At 40.0% G+C, this 15,365-nt stretch overlaps 1 protein-coding gene across 2 annotated transcripts; it reads left to right on the top strand.

Moving 5' to 3' along the window:
* The first annotated feature begins 436 nt into the window (after positions 1–436).
* On the top strand, positions 437–15,004 carry LOC112069268 (butyrophilin subfamily 1 member A1-like). 2 transcript variants are annotated; one of them, XM_024136567.2, is made up of 12 exons: positions 437–602; positions 6,135–6,197; positions 6,350–6,697; positions 7,273–7,431; positions 7,570–7,701; positions 8,005–8,100; positions 9,071–9,115; positions 9,227–9,256; positions 9,350–9,370; positions 9,633–9,689; positions 9,862–9,903; positions 12,887–15,004. In XM_024136567.2, the coding sequence occupies exons 1-12, from the start codon at positions 590–592 to the stop codon at positions 12,961–12,963; spliced, it is 1,083 nt and encodes a 360-aa protein (XP_023992335.1). In that variant the 5' UTR covers positions 437–589; the 3' UTR covers positions 12,964–15,004. The 2 variants fall into 2 exon arrangements, with proteins under 2 accessions (XP_023992335.1, XP_023992337.1); XM_024136569.2 differs by lacking the exon at positions 9,862–9,903.
* Positions 15,005–15,365: the final 361 nt, after the last annotated feature.

The raw sequence follows: 15,365 nt of genomic DNA, 5'->3' as shown, positions 1-15,365 counted from the left end.
CCATGCTCTACCAACTGAGCTACACAGGACCAAAAAGGTTCTTCAGTTGTCCCCATAGGAGAATCCTTTTTGGTTCCAGGTAGACCCCTTTTTGGTTCCAGGTAGAACTTTTTGGGGTTCCATGTAGAACCCTCTGTGTAAAGGGTTCTACATGGAACTAAATTAGTTCTACTTGCAAGCAAAAAGGGATCTTCAAGAACTCTTTCAGGTTTTAGATGGCACCTTTTTTTTCTATGAGTGTAGTTCACTATTCCTAATATAACTACACTGGAAGAATGACCTAAGAAGTAGGTGTTACTTGTTGTTTTTACAAACAACATAACATCCATAGTGTTTCTACAATCAATTCAAAGCCTTTGCCCTGTCACATGACTATACGTTAAGACAATACAATAAACAGAGGGAGTAGACAGATGGGAGTGGATAAACTGTTCTATCTTCATTCTCTCCTACAGAGCAGAACTCAAATACGGTGTGATATGCTAGCTGGTCATGAATCTATAGGAATATCAGTGCATTCCAAAGCCACGGAGGTTTGATGTCGCAACAGCTGGAAATGCATGTTACGACAACTTGAAATTGAAGAAGAATGATGCGTTCAGGTAGAAATGAATTTCACCATATAGCAACGGCCTTTGTTTGAAGCATGTTGTATCTTCTGTACTTCACCATCCTTTATCRTCCTCTCCTCCCATTGGTTTAATGTTATTTACAAAGACATGTTTTGATGTTCTATTGATTGACTTAGTGAGTTATTTGTATATTTACAAAAAAGGCTAAACTTCCTYCTGTAGAATAAGAATAATTCTTATGGAGGGTTAATCAGCATTTACTTGCGCATTCATCCAAGCAGGATCAGTCAAGGCTAGATGTATTTTTCTGCAATATCTTTCATTCTGTACTTTTTTAAACTTCCCTTCACAAGATACAGTAGCAGTAGTACAATTTAATTACACTGTCACAAGTTCTGCACTGAAGGTGCAAAGTTCAGCATCGCATGTGATCTACAGTTGAAGTCGGAAGTTTACATGCACTTAGGTTGGAGTCATTAAAACTCGTTTTTCAACCACTCCACAAATGTCTTGTTAACAAACTATAGTTTTGGCAAGTCGGTTAGGACATCTACTCTGTGCATGACACGTGTCATTTTTCCAACAATTGTTTACAGACAGATTAATTCACTTATAATTCACTGCATCAGAAGTTTACACACACTAAGTTGACTGTGCCTTTAAACAGCTTGGAAAATTCCAGAAATTGATGTCATGGCTTTAGAAGCTTCTGATAGGCTAATTGACGTTATTTGAGTCAATTGGAGGTGTACCTGTGGATGTATTTCAAGGCCTACTTTCAAACTCAGTGCCTCTTTGCTTGACGTCATGGGAAAATCAAAAGAAATCAGCCAAGACCTCAGAAAAAAAATGGTAGACCTCCACAAGTCTGGTTCATCTTTTGGAGCAATTTCCAAATGCCTGAAGATACCACATTCATCTGTACAAACAATAGTACGCAAGTATAAACACTATGGGACCATGCAACCGCCATACCGCTCAGGAAGGAGACACAGGTTCAAAAGTATCTATATCCACAGTAAAAACGAGTCCTAAATCGACATAACCTGAAAGGCTGGTCAGCAAGGAAGAGGCCACTGCTCCAAAACTGCCATAAAAAAGCCAGACTACAACTTGCAACTGCACAAAGATCGTACTTTTTGGAAAAATGTCCTCTGGTCTGATGAAACAAAAATAGAATTGTTTGGCCATAATGACCATTATGTTCGGAGGAAAAAGGGGGATGCTTGCAAGCCGAAGAACACCATCCCAACCGTGAAGCGCGGTGGCAGCATCATGTTGTGGGAGTGCTTTGCTGCAGGAGGGACTGGTGCACTTCACAAAATAGATGGCATCATGAAGATGGAAAAWTGTGGCTATATTGAAGCATCATCTCAAGACATCAGTCAGGAAGTTAAAGCTTGGTCGCAAATGGGTCTTCCAAATGGACAATGACCCSAAGCATACTTCCAAAGATGTGGCAAAATGGCTTAAGGACAACAAAGTCAAGGTTTTGGAGTGGCCATCACAAAGCCCTGACCTTAAATCCTATACATCATTTGTGGGCAGAACTGAAAAAGCGTGTGCGAGCAAGGAGGCCCACAAACCTGACTCAGTTACACCAGCTCTGTCAGGAGGAATGGGCCAAAATTCACCCAACTTATTGTGGGAAGCTTGTGGAAGGCTATCTGAAACATTTGACCCAAGTTAGACAATTTAAAGGCAATTCTACCAAATACTAATTGAGTGTATGTAAACTTCTGACCCACTGGGAATGTGATGTGTCACGTTCCTGACCTATTTTCTGTTGTTTTGTATGTGTTAGTCGGTCAGGGCGTGAGTGTGAGTGGGCATTTCTATGTTTTGTGTTTCTATGTTTAGGTCTATTGTAATCAGCCTTATATGGTTCTCAATCAGAGACAGGTGTTTGACGTTGTCTTCTGATTGAGAACCATATATAGGTTAGCTGTTCACACTGTTTGTTTGTGGGTGGTTGTCTCCTGTGTCAGTGTCTGTCTATGTTGCACCATACGGGACTGTTTCGGTTTGTTTGTACGTTCGTTAATTTATGTAGTCATTTCCCTGTTCGTGCGTTCTTCGTGTTTCATGTAAGTTCTTACGTCCAGGTCTGTCTACATTCGTTTTGTTATTTTGTGAGTTAATTCAAGTATAGTTCGTTTTTTCGTCTTCGTCTGTTTTTGGTTTAAATAAATATCATGTCTTATTCCAACGCTGCGTCTTGGTTCAATCCATGCTCCTCTTCGGATGAAGAGGAGGAGGAGAACCGTTACATGATGAAAGAAATAAAAGCTGACAAATCATTCTCTCTACTATTATTCTGACATTTCACATTCTTAAAATAAAGTGGTGATCCTAGCTGACCTAAAACAGGGAATTTATACGAGGATTAAATGTCAGGAATTGTAAAAAACTGAGTTTAAATGTATTTGGCTATTTGGCTAAGGTGAATGTAAACTTCRGACTTCAACTGTATGTTAATTGTTGTCCTTGCTGCACATTGGCTGGATGAATATGATGTTTTGGCTGAACCAACAGTTTTTGTTTTGAGACACAATGTGGATAGGGATGTATCCCCAAATTACCAGTCACGTACTTTCAGGGTGCAACAAATCAAATCAAATTGTAATGGTCACATACACATATTTAGCATAGGGTGTAGCAATGCTTGTGTTCCTAGCTCCAACAGTGCAGTAGTATCTAAAAATTCACAAAAATATACAGTACCAGTCAAAAGTTTGGACAGGTTTCTCTTTGTTTTTTTCTGTTTTCTACATAGTGAATACATCAAAACTATGAAATAACACATATGGATTCATGTAGTAACCAAAAAAGTGTTAAACAAATCAAAATATATTTGAGATTCTTCAAAGTAGCCTCCCTTTGCCTTGATGACAGCTTTGCACGATCTTGGCATTCTCTCAACCAGCTTCATGAGGTAGTCACCTGTAATGCATTTAAATTAACATGTGTGCCTTGTGTAAAAGTTAGTTTGTGGAATTTATTTCCTTAATGTGTTTAGCCAATCAGTTATGTTGTGACAGGGTAGGGGTGATATACAGAATATAGCCCTATTTGGTAAAAGACAAATCAATATTATGGAAAGAACAGCTCAAATAAGCAAAGAGAAATGACAGTCCATCATTACTTTAGACATGAAGGTCAGTCAATATGGAACATTTCAAGAACTTTGAAGTGCAGTCACAAACTATCAAGCACTATGATGAAACTGGCAGGGGTTAAGTTCATTATAGTACCAGCCTCAGAAATTGCAGCCCAAATAAATTCTTCAGAGTTCAACTAACAGACACATGTCAACATCAACTGTCCAGAGGAGACTGCGTGAATCAGGCCTTCATGGTCGAATTGCTTCAAAGAAACCACTACAAAAGGACACCAATAAGAAGAGACGTGCTTGGGCCAAGAAAACGAGCAATGGACATTAGACTGGTGGAAATCTGTCATTTGGTCTGAGGAGTCCAAATTTGAGATTTCTGGTTCCAACCACCGTGTCTTTTGAGACGCAGAGTAGGTGAATGGATGAACTCTGCATGTGTGGTTCCCACTGTGAAGCATGGAGGAGGAGGCGTGATGGTGTGGGTGAGCTTTGCTGGTGACACTGTCAGTGATTTATAAAAAATAAAAAATCAAGACTACCACAGCATTCTGCAGCGAATCACCGTCCCACCTGGTTTGCGCTTACTGGGATTATTATTGGTTTTTCAACAGGTCATTGTCCTGTTGAAAAACAAATAATAATCCAACACACCTCCAGGCTGTGTAAGGGCTATTTTACCAAGAAGGAGAGTGATGAGTGRTTCATCAGATGACCTGGCCTCCACAATCACCCGACCTCAACCCAATTGAGATGGTTTGGGATGAGTTGGACCGCAGAGTGAAGGAAAAGCAGCAAACAAGTTCTCAGCATATGTGGGAACTCCTTCAAGACTGTTGGAAAAGCATTCCAGGTGAAGCTGGTTGAGAATTCTGAGTGTGCAAAGCTGTCATCAAGGCAAAGGGTGGCTACTTGCAAGAATATTAAAATTCATATTTTGATTTAACACTTTTTTGGTTACTACATGATTCAATATGTGTTATTTCATAGTTTTGATGTATTCACTATTATGATACAATGTAGAAAATAGTAAAAATAAAGAAAAACCCTGGAATGAGTAGGTCTGTAAACTTTTGACTCGTACTGTACATAAAAGTAAAATAATATATAAATCGAGCAATGTGGCCTTGACTAAAATACAGCAGAATAGAATAGAGTATATACATATGAGATGAGTAAAGCAGTATGTAAACATTATTTAAACATTGTTAAAGTGACTAGTTTTCCATTATTAAAGTGGCCAGTGATTTCAAGTCTATGGATATAGGGCAGGAGCCTCTAAGGTGCAGGGTTGCGTAACCGGATGGAAGACGGCTAGTGATGGTTATTTAACAGTCTGATGGCCTTGAGATAGAAGCTGTTTTTCAGTCTCTCTGTCCCAGCTTTGATGCACCTGTCCTGACCTCGCCTTCTGGATGATAGGGGGGTGAACAGGCCGTGCCTCAGGTGGTTGATGTCCTTGATTTATCTTTTTGGTCTTCTTGTGACATCTGGGGCTGTAGGTGTCCTGGAGGGCAGGTAGTTTGCCCCTGTTTTGTTGACGTTGAGTGAGAGGTTATTTTCCTGGCACCACTCTCCCAGGGCCCTCACCTCCTCCCTGTAGGCTGTCTCGTCATTGTTGGTAATCAGGCCTATTACTGTTGTGTCATCTGCAAACTTGATGATTGAGTTGGAGGCGTGCATGGCCATGCAGTCATGGGTGAAAAAAGAGTACAGGAGAGGGCTGAGCACGCACCCTTGTGAGACCCCTGTGTTGAGTATCAGCAAAGTGGAGGTGTTATTTCTTACCTTCACCACCTGGGGGGCGGCCCGTCAGGAAAGCCAGGATGCAGTTGCACAGGGTGGGGTTCAGACCCAGGGCCCCAAGCTTAATGATGAGGTTGGAGAGTACTATGGTGTTGAATTCTGAGCTATAGTCAATGAACAGCATTCTTACATAGGTATTCCTCTTGTCCAGATGGGATAGGGCAGCGTGCAGTGCGATGGCGATTGCATCGTCTGTGGCTCTATTTGMGCGGTAAGCAAATTGAAGTGGGTCTAGGGTGTCCGGTAAGGTAGAGGTGACATGATCCTTAACTAGCCTCTCAAAGCACTTCATGATGACAGACGTGAGTGCTAAGAAGCAATAGCCATTTAGTTCAGTTACCTTTGCTTTCTTGGGTACAGGAACAATGATGGACATCTTGAAGCAAGTGGGGACAGCAGACTGGGATAGGGAGAGATTGAATATGTCCGTAAACTCTCCAGCCAGCTGGTCTGCGCATGCTCTGAGGATGTGGCTAGGGATGCCGTCTGGGCCAGCAGCCTTGCAAGGGTTAACACGCTTAAAAGACTTACTCATATTGCAGATAGAAATTCCATGAATAGAGATGACATGATTCCTTACTCCACTCCTTACTCCAGCATACCCTGTTATGATTATAATGTCGTCACACTGATCTTCAACACAGGTTTGTCTTTGAGGGTGATGATACTGGCATCTCTCACCGTTCCCATCATAGTTCAAAGTCCTGGTGAGCATATGCTATTAGTTTTCTGCAAAATATCCTATTTTCTCAACATAGCTGTCTCAAATTCAGAAATAAAAAATATMAATCTTCAATTTCCTTGAGTAAGAAAATTAGTCTCTCTCTCTCGCTCACACACTCTCTCTCTCTTACCCCAGAAATCTTCACCTTGTCGGTCCCACACGGTCCAATCTTCACCTGGTTGAACTCCTCCGTTTCTTTATCTTGTGAACTTTCACCTCTCTTCAATGCGGAGCCATTGGAGGTGCGCTGGTATAGGGCCAAAGACTTTGACTCAACTGCCTTGTTGTACAAAGATCACAAGATCCAGGAGGCCCCTGTGGACCCCCGGTACAGGGGCAGGGTGTCTCTAACTGGGGGGCTGGAGAGAGGGAACGTGTCCCTGACACTGGAGAGGGTCACACTGGAAGACAGGGGGGAGTATGTGTGCTATGTTAGCAGTGAAAGGTGGTATGAAAAGGCCATTGTACTCCTCACAGTGAATGGTAAGTAATTGGGGACAGTTTAATGGATAGTTCACCCAAATTACAGATTGGTTTCCTTCACTTGCATTGGTTAATAGGCCATAACTGCTAAAGAGTTTGCATTTTATGACAGTGGCCAGGTATACAAAACCGAAGCATGGATTGCCTTCTTAGCMTGTCCATACACAGATTTCAGGGTAAGGAAACCAATGTGTCATTTTGTAATTTGGGTGAACTACCACTTCAACATGGGATGYCATTTTTGTTCTGTCCACAAAACTACAACTTCCCCAAAAATACTGTAACACCAGGGTTTGGGTCAATTCCAATTCATTTCCAGAATGTAAACCAAATTCCAATTCCAAATMTTCCTAATTGAAGAGAATAGGAATTTCACTGTACTTCCTGAATTGACTGAAATTCAAATGCCATTGACTCAATCCTGCGTAATACTCACAATATTGTAGCAGAAATTATCTTGTATCTTTTTTTAAATTATAATTTACAGGTAAATGTGATGCATGAGATACAATAGTCTATTCCAATAATCTATGATCATAGCTTGTCCTCACCCTCCCCTTTTATCTGTCCATTAGTAACAGGTAGTGAACCAGTTCTCTCTGTAGCTGAAGCAAGAGGAGGAGGTCAGGTGAACGTTACCTGTTCATCAGAGGGCTGGTCACCACAACCTACACTCACCTGGAGAAACAAAGAGGGTACAGAGATCAGAAATGAACAAGTACTCAACACCACTGGTAATTACTTGTAGAATCACTACACATGCCAAATCAGTCTGAAGAAGGCTATCTGCAACTGTGCCTGTATCTGAGAATATGTATCTTTCCCATTATAATAAATGGTTGTGTGTATACCTGCCTCTCTTTCTGTTTCAGATCCTCAGGGCTTGGTGAGTGTCAGTAGCTGGCTGCTGTATTCTCCCTCAGACTCAGATTGGCTCTCCTGTACAGTCTCTCTGTCTGGGGAGAAGAGAGAGAGCAGAATCATGCCAAGAGCTCCAATGGAAGGTGAATGTCTCAGAAAAGGTTATCAATACCTTAACATTTAATATCTATTTAATATATTGAACTCTTTCAGTCGGTTCTAAATTATTATTCTTTTAAGTACAAAAGTTTTCACCCCCCTCTCAGACATTAGAGTATTTTTTGAAGATGGTAACAATTACAAATGTTTATTTTTATTACTTTTTTACAATTAAATGAAATGTAATTCCATGTTGTAAAATAATAAAAAGTCTAAGGGTGTAAATACTTATGCAAGGCACTGTGTGTTCTCTTAAAGTTGAAGTGGTTTATCCATCCTTTCTACAGGACATTGGAGCCTTGGTGCCTTCATGACATTACTGTTCGTCAATCTACTAGTAATCTGTACTCTAATTGGACTCTTCACCTGGAACAAAAAAACAGGTATATTAACAAGATTGCATTTTTTAAATTCAATGGCCGACTTCAACTTCAACACCATGCCGTTGAGCTACACAATCTCTGTCATCAGGTTGATTTGGGCATGAAATTGAAAGAATTCAGCTAACTTTAGCCGCCACTAGCTAACAAACAAGTGATGGGGGCAAATGAGCAATGTACTTAAAAAAAAAGCCTAATGATCTTATATTAACATCAAACCAATATAGCTGATTTCAGTTGATTTGGCCATTAAAAAACATTTCACAATTGCCCTTTCACATCCATTGCTTGTTAGCTAGCAGTAGATAAAGTTAGCTGAAATTTGTAGTGGCTGTTTAACGGGAACTGAACTATAGATTACAGTTTCTCCAGGCACATAGACAATTTTCAGGTTGATGAACAATCTCACATCAAGCTGGAAAATCCAGAGCTTCCCCAATACCAATATTCAAAATTAGGGACTAGGCCTGGGCATATTTCCGAGTACACATGTAAGGAGACATTTTGTACTCCCAATATTTAACGGTGTGCACATCTGATTTGTTGAAATTAAATCAAGTCATGAAAAATCCAGCTATGATACTAATTAGTGATAGGAGAACTCATAAACATAAAGTGTGAATGATAGTATTTGTYCTTGMCATTTAGGCTCTGCTTTTCAGGGTGCTCTGAGCCCAAGGGAAATACTCAGCTAATTTCCCTGATCATAGTATTTACATTTCCCCAAATACACAGAATCATACACCAAGGTGAGTTAACTATGTACAGCAGAGCACCCACTGCTTTCTGAAATCACTCAGGATGACCATACATGTTTTTACATTTATATTTTGGTCAGTTTTTATTATAATTTCATCCACAAGTGTTGCATTTGAACATTTCAAATACTATTGTAGGGATCAAGCATTCACTACCCATCTCTATTGTATTATTTTGGTTTTATTTGACTATCTCCTTTTTCCCCTTCTCACAGGGTTTATCAGGTTGTCAACATCAGAGAAAAATGACAATGCAGAGGGTACTGTGTGTTGTCTATTCATGTAAAGATGGTTATGTCTGACACTGGAAACATGAGAACACTGTTTTATTATGTACAATATCTTGATATTCGTGTGTCATTGGATTTCAGGTGAAACAGAGCCTAATGAGAGGCCAGCAGGTATGAATTCATTATTCCTACAAGTCTATTTGTTGTATTTCTACACATCATAATAACATAACTTTCATAACTTTTTTGTTTTTAATTAAATAGAAGAGGCAAATCTTCTTGAAGGTAAGTAGAGTTGAAATGCATTCATATTAAACCTTGAAAAGTGGTGGCAGGGTAGCCTAGTGGTTAGAGCGTTGGGCTAGTAACCGAAAGGTTGCAAGTTCGAAAWCCCTGAGCTGACAAGGTACAAATCTGTCGGCAGAACGGCCGTCATTGAAAATAAGAWMTTGTTCTTAACTGACTTGCCTAGTTAAATAAAGGTAAAATATTGAACTACATTTGCCAGTAAATYCATTTTATTAATCATCTGTTTCATTCTGGACAGAAGGTGTAAAGAAAACTTATAGGGAAAAAGCAACACAGACAGAATTCTTCCTGAAAGGTAAATTATTTTTTACAAAAAAAACATTTCTCTCTTCTTTTGAAAATGTATTAATCAAACATACAGTACATGCAAAATCATTCACAGTTTTTTAGTAGCATTAATTGAACAACACTCAGGAATAAAATAATGGTACATCCCAATAAAGTCAATAATGTTTCATTCTGGGCAGAAAGTGCTACGCAAACTGCACTGAGAGAATCATTCCCAAAAGGTAAATGGAAAATCTGTACAAACCTTAAATTAATTATTGTAGTCTTATTTATATACTTATAATTTTGTAATATTGTGATGTTAATTATATTTATTTAGCAGAAACTCTTATCCAGAGCGACTTACAATTAGTGCATTCATCTTAAGATKGCTAGGTGAGACACCAACAWAGTACAATCATATCAAGTCCATTTTCCCTCAACAAAGTATTTATTTGCAAAATCAGAGGTAGTCGGAAAAGACAAGTCTTTCACCTTATACACAGTCATTCAGGTTTGTTACTTTGGTTTAGAAGTGGGGAGACATAATTACTAATTCCTTTATTCCACATTTTGTTGTGTTACAGCATGATTTTACAATGGATTACATATATGTTTTTCTTACCCATCTACACACATTACCCCATTATGACAAAGTGAAAACCTGTTTTCAAATGTTTTTGCAAATGTATTGAAAATGAAATACAAAAATATGTAATTTAGTACATACACGACATGATCAAAAGTATGTGGACATACAAAAATCTKAATCCAAACACATGGGCATTAAAATGGAGTTGGTCCCCCCTTTGCTGCTATAACAGCCTCCACTCRTCTGGGAAGGCTTTCCACTAGATGTTGTAACATTGCTGTGGCGGCCMATTTCCTTTTAGCAACATTTGTGAGGTCGGGCACTGATGTTGGGCAATTAGGCCTTGCTCGCATTCGGAATTCCAATTAATCCCAAAGGTGTTCAATGGGGTTGAGGTCAGAGCTCTGTGCAAGCCAGTCAAGTTCTTCCACACRGATCTCTGTATAGACATCACTTTGTGCACTGTGGCATTGTCATGCTGAAACAGGAAAGAGCCTTCCCCAAACTGTTGCCACAAAATTGGAAGCACAGAATRGTCTAGAATGTCATTGTATATTGAAGCGTTTAGTTTACCCTTCACTGGATCTAAGCYGCCTAGCCCGAACCATGAAAAACAGCCACAGACCATTATTCCTCCTCCACCAAACTACAGTTGGCAATATGCATTGGGAAAGGTAACGTTGTCCTGGCATCCGCCAAACCCAGATTTGTCCGTCGGACTGCCAGATGGTGAAGCGTGATTCATCACTCCAGAGAATGCGTTTCCACAGRTCCAGAGTCCAATGGCTGCGAGSTTTACACCTCTCCAGCCGACAGTTGGCATTGCGCATYGTGATCTTAYATTTCATTTCATGAAGCTCCCGACGAACAGTTCTTGTGCTGACGTTGCTTCCAGAGTCAGCTTGGAACTCAGTAGTGAGTGTTGCAGCCGACTACAGATTTTTACGCTACACGCTTCAGCACTCGGCTGTCCTTTTCTGTGAGCTTGTGTGGCCTACCACGTCGCGGCTGAGCCAGCGTTGCTCCTAGTCATTTCACTTCACAATAACCGCACTTACAGTTGACAGGGGCAGCTCTAGTAGGGCAGATATTTTACAAACTGACTTGTTGGAAAGGTGGCATCCTACAACGGTGCCACGTTGAAAGTCGCTGAGCTCTTCACCATGGCCATTCTACTACCAGTGTTTGTCTATGGATATTGCATGGCTGTGTGCTCGATTTTATACACCTGTCAGCAACGAATGTGGCTGAAATAGCCGAATCCACTAATTTGAAGGGGTGACTACCTACTTTTGTATATACTGTATAGTGTAAGTATTCACAGCCCTGAGTCAACACATGTTAGAATCACCTTTGGCAGCGATTACAGTTGTAAGTCTTAATGGGTAAGTCTCTAAGCGCTTTGCACATCTGGATTGTACAATATTTTCACATTACTCTTCAAAATTCTTCAACCTCAGTCAAATGTGTTGTTGTTCATTGCTAGACAACCATTGTCAAGTCTTGCCATCGGTTTTCAGGCAGATTTAAGTCAAAACCACTTACTCGGCCAGTCACTGTCTTCTTTGTAAGCAACTCCAGTGTAGATTTGGCCTTGTGTTTTTGGCTATTGTCCTGCTGAAAGGTGAATTCATCTCCCAGTGTCTGGTGGAAAACAGACCCAGGTTTTCCTCTAGGATTTTGCCTGTGCTTAGCTCCATTCCGTTTCTTTTTTATCCTGAAAAACCCCAGTCCTCAATTATTACGAGAGTCCCTATAACATGATGCATCGACCACTATGCTTGAAAATATGAAGTGGTACTCAGTAATGTATTGGATTTGTCTCAAATCTAACACTTTGTATTCATGAAAAAAAGTTAATTGCTTTGTCTTATTATTTTGCAGTATTACTTCAGTGCATTGTTGCAAACATGATGGATGTTTTGGAATATTTTATATAGTGTACAGGTTTCACTCTGTCAATTATGTTAATATTGTGGAGTAACTAAAATGTTGTTGTGCCATCCCCAGTTTTCTCCTATCACAGCCATTAAACTTGAACTGTTTTAAAGTCACCATTGGCCTTATGGTGACATCCATGAGCTGTTTCCTTCCTCCTGGGAAACTGAGTTAGGAAGGATGCCTGTATAGGTGAATTGGAAAGCCGCCGTGGTCTTTGTGGTAGAATCTGTGTGTGAAATCCACTGCTTGACTGAAGGACCTTACAGATAATTGTATGTGTGGGGTACAGAGATGAGGTAGTCATTCAAAAATCCATGCAACTTATGTGACTTGCAAATGTTTACTCCTGAACTTATTTAGGCTTGSCATAACAAAGGGTATTGAGTCAAATACTCAAGACAGATCAGCTTTTCATTTTTTATTAATTTGTAAACATGTCAAAAAACATAATTCTACTGTGACATTATGGGGTATTGTGTGTAAACCAGTGACAAAACATTTCAATTGAATCTACTTTACATAGGCTGTAACACATGTGGAAAAAGTCAAGGGGTGTGAAGGCACTGCATATATTCTGAAGGCACTGCATATATTGTTAAATTACTACACGTGCTATGTGTAGCATGCTAACACAATCCAATGACTAACCATGTAAGTGAATGTATGAATTAAATCCTGTTCTCTTCTCTTAGTGGACATCACTTTGGACCCACTGACTGCTCACTCTTCACAGGCGGTGTCTTGCAGAAAAAAAGATGGTTCATTGTGAAAAAGGAGATCATGCTTCCAAAGCTCATTTTGTCCTTAGTGAGAACACATTCAGCTCAGGACAGATATACTGGGAAGTGGTGGTGGATTCAAAGTGTAAACAGACATGGTATGTCGGGGTAACCACCGCCGACGCAGSCCAGATTAATAAGGCTATTGTTCCCTTAAACCCCGGGAATGGTTTCTGGGTTCTTCGCTATAAAAAAGGAAAAGGTTATTGTGTCTCTACAGACCCTCCAACTCCATTATCTGGAAATGAACACCTTGAAACACTGGGAGTGTTGTTAGATTGTGACAGACAGATTCTTTCCTTTTATGATGCTGATTCGGAAGTACGTCTGTACAGTTTTGCTGACGTGTCATCTGACTCTAACACGTTCTTTGCTGTGTTTAGCCCTGGATTCGACCAAGTTCCCTTAGCAATTAAATGATTGTAGATGACAAAGGTGCAAACTTCCCATAATAATAATCATGTTAGATATTACTGAACAAAAAATTGTCAGTTTAATCAAATCCAATTTTATTTGTCACATGCGTCGAATGCAACAGGTGTAGACTATACCATGACATTTTTACTCATGAGCCCTTTGCCAACAAAGCAGAGTTAAAAAGAAAACAATTAGCAAAAAAATTAAAAATATTTACACAGTAAAACAACAATAATGAGGCTATATACAATGAGTACCGGTACCGAGTCAATGTGCAGGGGTAGGATGTAGTTTAGGTAATTGAGGTAATACAGTATGTACATGTAGGTAGGGGTAAAAATTACTAGGCAATCAGGATAGATAATAAACAGAGTAGCAGCAGTATATTTGAAGAGTGTGAAGGAGTTTGTGTGTGTGGGATCAATAAGCATGTGTGTGTTTGTGTACGTGTTGTAGTGTGTGTAGGTAGAGTCCAGTGAGTGTGCATAGAGCCTGTGCAAGAGAGTCAGAGCATAAAAAAGGTGGTCAATGCAAATAGTCCGGGAAGCTATTTGATTAACTGTTCAGCAGTCTTACGGCTTGGAGGTAGAAGTTGTTCAGGAACCTTTTGGTCCCAGACTTGACACTCCGGTACTGCTCGCCGTGCGGTAGCAGAGAGAATAGTCGATGACTTGGGTAGCCGGAGTCTTTTGACAATTTTTAGAGCCTTTCTCTGACACCGCCTGGTATAGAGGTCCTGGATGGCAGGGAGCTCGGCCCCAGTGATGTACTAGGATATCCACACTACCCTCTGTAGCGCGTTGTGGTCGGATGCCAAGCAGTTGCCMTACCAAGCGGTGATGCAGCCAGTCAAGATGCGCTCAATGGTGCAGCTGTATACCTTTTTGAGGATCTGAGGGCCCATGCCAAATTATTTCGGCCTCCCGAGGTGGAAGAGGCGTTGTCGTGCCCTCCTCATGACTGTGTTGGTGTGTTTGGACCATGATAGGTTGTTAGTGATGTGGACACAGAGGTTCCCCATTGATGTGAATGGGGTGTAATCGGCCCTCCGTTTCCTCTAAAAGCTCATTATAACTGAGACACTCACAAAAGATTGTAAGACATACATTTAAACGCACACATACAATTAAACACTTACAAATGTCAATTGAAAATGTTACTTGAAATCCMAATCAATACCACTCAGTTGTATCAATGTTAAAATATATGTCAATATTTTGATAAAGATGGGCAAAAAAGTCTGTATACAAATAAAGTGCAAATACTGAGCCAAATTGAATGCTAAAAAAGTGAAAATTATATTTTATACTAATACAATTGCTCAGAGAAGTTGATTTTTGTAATACAAAAAAAATCTAAAAAAGATAGGGGTAAAAATTATTGCCACCCCTGTATTCAATACTCCAGCATCGTCCTACTGCGAGGATAATGGCACTGAGCCTTATCCTAAAATATTTGTATTTCCTCCATTCAGAAWCTTTCCAGATCATTGATATCCTTTATTTGCTCTTATGGAATGCCCTCTTCAATTCAAACCACAGGTTTTCAATCGGGGTTCAAGTCCAGAGACTGAGATGGCCATTGCATAATGTTGAGGTCAGCGGAGTCAATCACCACCTTTACACCTGTCTCTTATACACATCTAGATGTGTATAAGAGACAGGTGCTAGGGGTAATTGTCTTGCTGGAAGATCCACTTGAGGCCAAGTTTCAGCCTCCCTGCTCCTTAACTTTGGCAATACATGAGGTAGGCTATACATTAATAGATCATATAGGGACTACTGGCCCAGAAAAATCAGACTCGTTACAGCAAGTCTGAGCAACAAAACCAAAAGAGATAGGCATCATCTCTCACCAATTCAACCTCACATGTCATTGTGATWGAGTCATCTGTTTTATCCATTGTCTAATGCAACGTTTACTAATGTAAAGATAAAGAAAACAGAGATCATGTACAAAATGTACTTTATTTTAC

The sequence above is a fragment of the Salvelinus sp. IW2-2015 genome, unplaced genomic scaffold, assembly GCF_002910315.2.
Source record: "Salvelinus sp. IW2-2015 unplaced genomic scaffold, ASM291031v2 Un_scaffold959, whole genome shotgun sequence".
In the NCBI taxonomy this organism is placed as follows: domain Eukaryota; kingdom Metazoa; phylum Chordata; class Actinopteri; order Salmoniformes; family Salmonidae; genus Salvelinus; species Salvelinus sp. IW2-2015.
Note: the sequence above shows the minus strand (reverse complement) of the source record. Positions and strands in the feature narration are given on the sequence as shown.

Coding starts and splice junctions, on each gene's coding strand:
- LOC112069268 (XM_024136567.2), top strand. Junction 6,198..6,349: donor CATCATAGTTCAAAGTCCTG/GTGAGCATATGC, acceptor CTCTTACCCCAG/AAATCTTCACCTTGTCGGTC. Junction 9,257..9,349: donor GCCTAATGAGAGGCCAGCAG/GTATGAATTCAT, acceptor TTAATTAAATAG/AAGAGGCAAATCTTCTTGAA.